Source organism: Pseudoliparis swirei, chromosome 2 (assembly GCF_029220125.1).
Source record: "Pseudoliparis swirei isolate HS2019 ecotype Mariana Trench chromosome 2, NWPU_hadal_v1, whole genome shotgun sequence".
NCBI lineage: Eukaryota > Metazoa > Chordata > Actinopteri > Perciformes > Liparidae > Pseudoliparis > Pseudoliparis swirei.
The window spans coordinates 6402078-6411489 of NC_079389.1; the positions used below are offsets into that span (position 1 = coordinate 6402078).

The following is a 9412-nucleotide window of genomic DNA, read 5'->3' on the forward strand; positions in this document are numbered from 1 at the left end:
TGTTGCTAATGGTTTGTTAGAAGGGAAGAAAATTAAAAACAAATCATACAATTGAACTTTGTCTCTACTTTAATATATTTGTAACTGTAAATGTGATTTTTGAATAGAATATAACCTGTTTTTCATTATTGTATAAAGGATGTTTGAAGCACTTAATTTACACAAGTAAAGTAAACTTAGTTTTTTTAAGGCAATCGGTTTGCATGGTTTTAACAAGTAATTGACACTTCTGTTCAAGTAAACATTACTGATATATTTTAAGTTTCAGAACATGTAACATTAGTTAGCCCAACTTAAATAATTGAGTTGTTTGAAATAGTAATTTTAAGTAGGCGATACTAGTCAAAAGTACAGCTTGAGTAACGTTTTAAGTACTCCTTACTCATTTGGTTTAGTTACTGAAACTCAAGTGTAAGTATACTACACTTATAAGCATGAGTTAATACAACTTACAATACATATTTAACTTTACTTGCTTTTAAGGAGTTCACTTTACTTGATTTTTTTTAAGGCAATCGGTTTGCATGGTTTTAACAAGTAAATGACACTTCTGTTCAAGTAAACATTACTGATATATTTTAAGTTTCAGAACATGTAACATTAGTTAGCCCAACTTAAATAATTGAGTTGTTTGAAATAGTAATTTTAAGTAGGCGATACTAGTCAAAAGTACAGCTTGAGTAACGTTTTAAGTACTCCTTACTCATTTGGTTTAGTTACTGAAACTCAAGTGTAAGTATACTACACTTATAAGCATGAGTTAATACAACTTACAATTAGGGCTGTCAATCGATTAAAAAAAATTAACTAATTAATCGCACATTTTGAAATTGCGATTAATTAATCGCAATTAAAAGTTAAACGTTAAAAGTTCATTCTTTTTAAAGACAAAACTTCACACAGAGCTGTGTTTTCAAAGAGGCTCCTACATATACAGTGCCAGCGAGGTATTTAATATCGTTTATGATAAATTGTTTCTTCAGTGAAACATCAGATTAGTAAAAAAAAAAAAAAGTATATTGAGACCCCATTGGTCCTGTCATCTTTAACATTGAACAGCAGCAGAACCAGTGGCCTTGGTAACTGACTGACATTCACATATGTCACGTTAACCCTCTGGAGGCTGGGGGCATTTTATACATTTTACAAAATAAATTAAATACACCGTTTAAAGTCTTTTGCATGTGACACACCCCCACGTGTTATACATCAAACATTCCAGAACAATCTCAGCTCTGAAATGAGCCTCATTGTCCTCGCGCCGTGTCCTCTGGTTGTCTGACTGACAGGCTGCTAAATGAGCCTTACCTGTGAGGTGGGAGGTCCTTTGTGATTTACTGAGTGTTCATTGGTTTGACCAATCACGGTGAAGGTTTCGTGTGACGAGTTCTTTCCGCGCCGCGTCACCCGACACGTCGCCCCTCCGTTCCTCTGTGTATCAGAGGGGGAGACGGGAGGAAGGAGGAGCAGGAGGAAACCCGACTGATTCATCCACGAGTTAAACTGATTTCTGCTCCTTATTTTCGCGGAGAAATGATTGTTTTAAAAACGGAAACAGTGTCAAACCGTACTGCCGCGGTTAAAAAAAAAAAATTTAAAAAAAAGTGCGTTAATTGCGTTAAAATATTTTAGTGCGTTAACGCGGCCAAATTAATCGCATAGATTAACGCGTTAACGCTGACAGCCCTACTTACAATACATATTTAACTTTACTTGCTTTTAAGGAGTTCACTTTACTTGATTTTTTTTAAGGCAATCGGTTTGCATGCTTTTTTAAAGTAAGGTTTACTTATCGGATTTTACAGTGTACTTGATCATTTGTGTGTGTGTGTGTGTGTGTGTGTGTGTGTTTTAATGGTTCTAAAGTACATTTCATGTGAATTGAATGTGAGTCAGACGTGTTAAGGGGTTGTTGTGGTAAACAATGCCATCAGGCCCACTGAGTGCAGCTGAGCTGGGTTTTTCTGTTTTTGTGCATTTGCAAAATTCAAATAAAATATACAAATTTGATCCAAGGCCTCTCCTCTCACACGACGGGGGTCATATAGAGCAGAACAACACATGGAGAGTTACATTTCTGCAATATACCGTCTTCAACAACCTCATTGATCCAAAGCTCTCAACACGCTCTGCATCCTCATTGACACGCTTTAGCTCGATACACACACGGCCACAGAGCATCAGCAGAAGAATCACTTCCTGTGTGGAAACCATTTTTTTGTGACTGTGTGGGAGAGCTGGCCAGGTTTAATCTTCACACTTCCCATACGTACCATCTACACTTCATCATATGCATACTTGCATATTTGCACCTTTTTGAGAGCTGTAGTTTAGACTGAAGGAACTTAGAGTGCAACTAAACAACAGAGGCATACTCACTACCAGTAAGTAAGTGATCTGATACTCTTTATGTTTCTTATCAGCACTCTTATTCATGATTAAAATATCTAATGTTTGTATCGTTGATTTTATGACATATTGTTGTGTTTTTTAAAATGTATTCTGTGATTTATGGTTATATCTGCTTATTTATGCTTGGACACATGAAAGAGGATTTTTAATTGGCCTTTTCTGGATAAACAATATACAAAATGTAATATTAGGCAAAATACCAATTATCAATACCAAGTTTACATTCATATTATTTGTTCTGAATAAACCACATTATATACCTATATGCAGATAAACACGATGTTCACAATAAAATGATCTCTGTGTCTAGGTGGGATGGTTGCTTTTTGTAATTATTTGGGCATCCACTGGATGTTTTCTGTGACATGTTGCATGTTCTGGATTGTTTCAACCGCAGGTAAAATTCTTCTTCCTCTGACAATAATATGAGCTAATAGTTTGATAATTTAGGGAAGGAGTGTATTGTCTTTCATGCAGAGACTTAGATGAGAAGATTTGCAGTAAACGTGACACTTTTATTCATTAATTAAACAACCAGGATGTGAGTTTAAGGAGTATTTTGTTCCAGTCATCTTCAGACAGAGTTCGGGTAGCAGTTCACCTCGTTTCCTGTCGCTACGCTACGCTACGCAAAGCGGGTGCTCCATATTTAACACATAATATTAGAGTGGCATCAATCTTCTCATCTGAACCATGGCAGGAAAACAAAGAAACATTTATCCTGAAACCATTTCATTTAACGGTATTAAGAAGTGTAATAGTCTCAACGTGGTTATAGCTAAAAAATTCATTTAAAATGTTTCCAACACAGAAGGAAACATCGTCTCAGAGCTGGTTGGCAGTAAAGTGACCCTGCACTGCGAGAACGAGTCAAACGACACGTTCGTTCAGCTGACGTGGAAAATGAACGAGGTCATCCTGTTCGGCTTCATGCCAGGTGTTCCCTTACACGTCGGTGAGGAAGCTCGCCGCCTCAACATACACGTGGCGGGAAGCCGAATGGACGCACTGGTTATTGAGAGAGTCCAGAAGTTTCATACAGGAAGTTACACCTGTGATATCAACACCAACCGAGGAAATCAGGAACATAAGTGGAAGCTGAGAATTACAGGTGAGCTAATCAGTAAAATAAATTGGATGAAACACAAGTAATCCAAGGAAAACAGAAGAGAGGTAACGAAAGACAACCGAGCCGTATGTATCTGTGATTCTGTTTATGATGCTGTTAGGTTGTAGTGGATTTTATGTACACTTGCACATGTAAATAAGGAAGTCTTTTGGTTTTAAATAATGCATAGGCCTATTGAAAGATAATGTACATAGTGGATATGAGGAATATGTTGATTAATGTATTGTAAAAGCATAGGAAAGTATGATCACTGTATTATATTTGTAACTGTGATGTTAATGTTATGAGGTTTATTGTTATCATTCATAATCATAACTATAGGACGTGGATGATATGAATGAGATTGGTTTTATTATGGGAGAGGTGCGTTTCTCTTGAGATCGTGGCTAGTTTCCTGTTTAGGCTCTTATTCTGAAAAGTCTAAAACCGGAAATGAGACTGTGAACAGGAAGCTGTAAGAGCTGTTATCTCTCGTGGTCGGAATGATGGCCATCAGCTGGGCTGTAGCAGCAACCAGGAATGTTAACGTCAAAATAAATACTCTTTAAAAGCATCATGGTGTTCATCCAGACTCTTTGGATACACTTTCAATACCTGCATGAACAACACACACGAGAAAACACACACATGAAACATGCACTCCCATCAAAGAGCCACACAGGTATGGCCACACCATGATTACTTACGTCACTGAAACCTCACAGGTGTGTTTTAGCTCGTGCATAATGTCGGTGGAACAAACACCTTCTCAAAGCTTGGATTCTGCCATGTAACACACACAGTTTTGACAATTTTGAGAGGCCTCGACTTCCTTTATGAAACAATGATCTCACACATCTCGAAGACTTTGAGCTTATTTTAACTCACGGTGAGTTTATTTCTGTTTTTGTTGAAGTGTTTTTTTTCCGCCCCAGAACGCAAGAAGATGACGACGACGCTCGCGGTCGTCGTGGCAACTGTCGTTCCTTGTGCGTGTTACCTGGTCTTTATATTGACGTCGATCGTTCTGCATAGAGTCCGCAAACAACGTGCAGAGTAAGTTCCATCCAGGCATCCACGTGGTTATGTGTTCATAAAGACGCATTAAACTGCTCGAGTTGAACAAACATGTCCCTCTCTTTCAGGGATCACTCGCCCACTGCAACCATGGTGAATATAATCATCATCAGCTTGTCATTCAAGAGGTTCACAGAGAAATCCGATAACAATATGTTCTGCAGAGATACTGAGATCAACCTGAGCTATACAGTTATACTGTAGGCCAAAGTGTGCAATTTATTAAAACAAAATATTAACTTTTTTCTTCTTCTTAACAGCAAGAGAAAGAAGAAGATGTGTATGAAAACTGTTTTGAAATTGATGTTGGTCAACAACGTGGCAACAATCAGCCGCCGCCATTACAAACACTCACTGATCACGAGCAGCACACACAGCTAAAAGGGAAGGGAGCACTGGAAGTGGATACATGTGTATAAAGTCAGATTTATTTTTAATCATCTTTTCTAAAGTTTTTTTTAACGTTCTGTGTCCAAGTTACTGTCAATCTCTTTCATCACTTTAGTCTTTTTTTCTTTTAAGGTTGTACGTCCGTCTATCTCACAATACCTCTGAATGTCTTTAGGGAATTTCTTTCAAACTTTGATTCAAGGAGGAACTGATTATAGTTTAGGGCCAAAATATCAAAGTAACCCTCCAAAGAGAACCATTATGACCTGTCATCAGCGCTTTATTAGAAATACAGCGAGTTTACACACACAAGCCAGACTTTTAATGGGGTTGTGGGTGAGATGAGTAAATGTGCACCCATAGCAATTATGTGCATATTGCACACTCTGTTGTGTCTGCTTGTGCATGTTGTGGTCTGGCTCATGAGTGCAGCTGTTTGGACTCGGGCCCCACCTGCTTCAGATAAACCGGCCAGAACCGGTGCACCAAACAAAACCTGAGAGAAAGCTGCCATTGTCGAAACAAAGATCCAAACTGTCGTGTCATTTTCATTTATTATAAGCCGACTTGACATCTCAAATTCAAATTCTCACTTTGCATTTTCAAGATGTACAGTTTCTGCCAAAATGAAGATGCAAAGTCCATTATACATTACATTTTAGGATTATACTTGAAATAATGTTGTCAGTGGACTTTAAAAAAAACATTTTTAATCATGAAAAAGACAAAATGCAAGGTCTCTCACACTCATATAGTACAGCATAGTTCATGGTGGGCTACATCATAGCAATACATTGGTTTATTTTGTTTTCTGTTTTATTTTATTAATTTATCTGCCTCTTGTGTCCTGTGTTGACTTTCTGCCTTTGTGGTCTTCCCTCCTTGTTTTGTATCTGTCATGTCTGTCTCTGAATTCTCTTATTTTGTCATTTGTCAGTATTTCCTGTTTCATTTTGTGTTACTCACCACTCCTCTCATTTCAAGTCACTTCACTTCCTGCATTTGTATGTTTTCCCACCTCTGTGATTGTATATGTATATTCTTTTTACATACAAGTTCACTGTATGTGACGAAGGGGTCAACAAAACAACCTGAAATGTTCTCACCTTGTAAAGTTATTTGTTCACATAAATCCATATTTCTTTTTTTTAATGATTATCACCTGTAGAGCTGAGGGGAACTAGAGCAGCATGAGACCTCTCCGTATGTCTATGTATGAGCAACACCTTTCACAATACAGTCACAATGTGATGCCTTCTCATTCATAAAAATCATTAGTTTAATTCAACCATTGCAAATTAACGCTGACACAGCAGGCTTTGTGTAACAGAGGAGTAACTGCTGGACAACTAAACTCGGGCAGCTTCTTCCACGACAATACTGAATGGTACATTGAAGTAGCACTTGTATATTCCATTATAGTGTGGGATACGACTCTTTGATGATGCAACAACATTGGGGGGGGGGGGGGGGGGCAATATGTAAGTAGAAGATTATAGGCTCACTGGTTTAGGATATAATCAAAAAGGGATATGGACTATGTTTGTGTTTAGTCATTCAAATTTGAAATGTAATGTCAGTCAAGGGTACTCAGGGTACTGAGCACCCTTTAAAGAGTAAAGGGATTCAAGATTCAAGATTCAAGATGTTTTATTTGTCACATACACACACAGGGTGTGCAGTGAAATGAAAGTGGCAATGCTCAGCAGGAATGTGCAAGGGCAACAAGTACACACTATTTACAATAAAAAACAACACAATATTTACAGTACAATATTTATACTAAGTGTGTGTGTGTGTGTGTGTGTGTGTGTGTGCCTAAGAGGGGCAGTTGTGTGGGTCTATGTGGGGGTCCTGGTGAGGTCGGAGTTCACAGTCCTGATGGCCTGAGGAAAGAAACTCCGTCTCAGTCTCTCTGTTCTTGCAGCGTGACTACGGAGGCGCCTGCCTGACCGCAGCAGCTGAAACAGTCTGTTGTTGGGGTGGTGAGGATCCTTCATGATCCTGCCGGCTCTGGTTCTGCACCTCCTGGTGTACAAGTCCTGCAGGGTGGGAGTGTGGTTCCAATAGTGCGTTCAGCCGAACGCACTACTCTCTGCAGAGCCTTCCTGTCCTGAGCGGAGCAGTTGCCAAACCAGGCTGTGATGCTTCCTGTCAGGACGCTCTCTACAGCTCCAGAGTAGAAGGACTGAAGGATCCTCTGGGAAACTTTAAATTTCCTCAGCTGCCTGAGGTGGTAGAGGCGCTGCCTTGCCTTTCTCACCAGAGTGTCTGTGTTCGTTGACCATGTCAGATCCTCGGTGATGTGGACTCCCAGGTATTTATACCCGCTCACCCTCTCCACAGTAGTCCCGTTAATCCCCAGTGGTGAGTACGTCCTCTGTTGTTGTACCCTCCTGAAGTCCACAATCAGCTCCTTAGTTTTGGTGACATTCATGATGAGGCTGTTGTCCTGGCACCAGAGTGACAGATCAGCAACTTCCTCCAGGTAGGCCTTCTCGTCGTTGTCGGAGATCAGGCCCACCACCACTGTGTCATCCGCAAACTTGATGATGGTGTTGGAGCTGAACCTGGCCACACAGTCATGTGTGTACAGGGAGTACAGTAGGGGCTGAGGACGCAACCCTGGGGGGATCCTGTGTTCAGGGTGAGGGAGTTGGAGGTGTGTCTGCCCACCCTGACCACCTGTGGCCTGGCGGTCAGGAAGTCCAGGATCCAAGCACACAGGGGTGTTCAGTCCCAGCTCAATCAGCTTGCCGGCCAGTCTGGAGGGACTATGGTGTTGAAAGCTGAACTATAATCAATGAACAGCAGTCTCACATAGCCCCCTCTGGCTGTCCAGATGAGAGAGTGTGGTGTGCAGTACCTGGGAGACAGCATCATCCGTGGATCTGTTTGGGCGATAAGCAAACTGCAGCGGGTCCATGGAGGAAGGGAGGAAGGCGCAGATGTAGTCCTTTATCAGCCTCTCAAAGCATTTCATGACCACCGAGGTGAGGGCCACCGGTCGGTAGTCATTCATACATGCTGGAGAAGCATTCTTGGGCACAGGGACAATAGTGGATCTCTTGAAGCAGGCGGGGACCACGGACTCAGCCAGGAGAGGTTGAATATTGTGGTGAACACTGGAGCTAGCTGGTTAGCACAGGTCTTCAGTACTCGCCCAGATATGCCATCTGGACCTGCAGCTTTCCTGGTGTTCACCCTCAACAGAGCCCTCCTCACACTGTGCTCGGTCACAGAGAGTGTGTGTTCATCCCCAGCGGTAGAACTCACCTCGGCTACGCTTAACGGTGTTGTTGTTAGCCGGCGAGCTAAGCGCTGTTGTTGCTAGCCTCAAACCGTGCATAAAATGAGTTCAGGTCGTCCGCTAGGGATGCGTCGGCACTCACCATTGCGCGGGTCTGCTCTGGTAGTCTGTGATAGTCCGTAGCCCCTGCCATAGGCGCCTGGTGTCGCGCTGCTCCATCTGTGATTCCACTCTGTCTCGGTACCTCCTCTTGGCCTCCTTCACCGCCTCCTCAGTCCATAGACCGCTGCCTTGTACTCGTCCATGTTGCCGGATACAAGACCGGAGTTATAGGCAGCAATGCAGGCGTTCACAGCTTCACGGATGGATCTATCAACCCACGGCTTTTGGTTAGGAAAGACCCTAACTTTTACCGTGGGGACGATGGTGTCCGCTAAGCGTTGCTATGTGGCTCATTGCTACGTCCGCAAACTCGCTGACGTCACTGGAACTGGATTGGATCATGTCCCAGTCGACGACACGCAGAGCGTCCTGTAGCTCAGCCTCTGATTGGTCAGACCACCGCTTTACGTCCCTCGTCACTACCGCTTCCCGTGCTATCCTTTGTTGGTACTCCGGTAGCAGGAAAATGGCGGCATGGTCCGATTTGCCGAACGGAGGGAGAGAGACAGCCTTGTAGCCTCTCTTGAATGGCGATAGCAGTGGTCCAACGTTCTTTCCTCTGGTAGCCCACGTTATGTGCAGGTGAAAGTTCGGCATGACTTTTTAGGTTTGCCTATTAAAGTCCCAGCCACCACCACAGCCGCGTCGGGATACTTGTTCTGATGCCGACATAACACATCATGTAGGTCCGATAGTGCTACGTCGGTGTCCGCTTGTGGTGGTATGTAGACGGCTGTGGTGATGACCGAGCTGAACTCCCGGGGAAGGTAGAATGGACGGCATGAGATCGTCAGATGTTCCAGGTTCGGCGAGCAGGAACGAGAAAGAGTCTTAATGTCCTTGGGGTTGCACCACTTGTTGTTAGTCATGAAGCAAACCCCTCCACCCTTAGATTTACCAGACTCTTCCGTTCTGTCTGCACGGAAAACAGAGAAGGACTCGGTTGGGCATATGACTCGATCCGGTGCTGTGATCCTGAAATTTCCCCCCTGTGGGACAAATAAAGGAATATT

General features: G+C 42.3%; 1 protein-coding gene across 2 annotated transcripts; it reads left to right on the top strand.

The window, feature by feature from the left end:
• Positions 1-2312: 2312 nt before the first annotated feature.
• On the top strand, positions 2313-5224 carry LOC130208190 (uncharacterized). Of its 2 annotated transcripts, XM_056437170.1 has the most exons (6): positions 2313-2388; positions 2723-2809; positions 3224-3523; positions 4456-4576; positions 4666-4690; positions 4858-5224. In XM_056437170.1, exons 2-6 carry the CDS (start codon positions 2728-2730, stop codon positions 5014-5016), a joined length of 687 nt encoding a protein of 228 aa, XP_056293145.1. In that variant the 5' UTR covers positions 2313-2388; positions 2723-2727; the 3' UTR covers positions 5017-5224. The 2 variants fall into 2 exon arrangements, with proteins under 2 accessions (XP_056293145.1, XP_056293155.1); XM_056437180.1 differs by having other exon boundaries at positions 4666-4940.
• Positions 5225-9412: the final 4188 nt, after the last annotated feature.

Coding starts and splice junctions, on each gene's coding strand:
- LOC130208190 (XM_056437170.1), top strand. CDS start 2,728: ATGGTTGCTTTTTGTAATTATTTGGGCATCCACTGGATGTTTTCTGTG. Junction 2,810..3,223: donor CTGGATTGTTTCAACCGCAG/GTAAAATTCTTC, acceptor TTTCCAACACAG/AAGGAAACATCGTCTCAGAG. Junction 3,524..4,455: donor GTGGAAGCTGAGAATTACAG/GTGAGCTAATCA, acceptor TTTCCGCCCCAG/AACGCAAGAAGATGACGACG.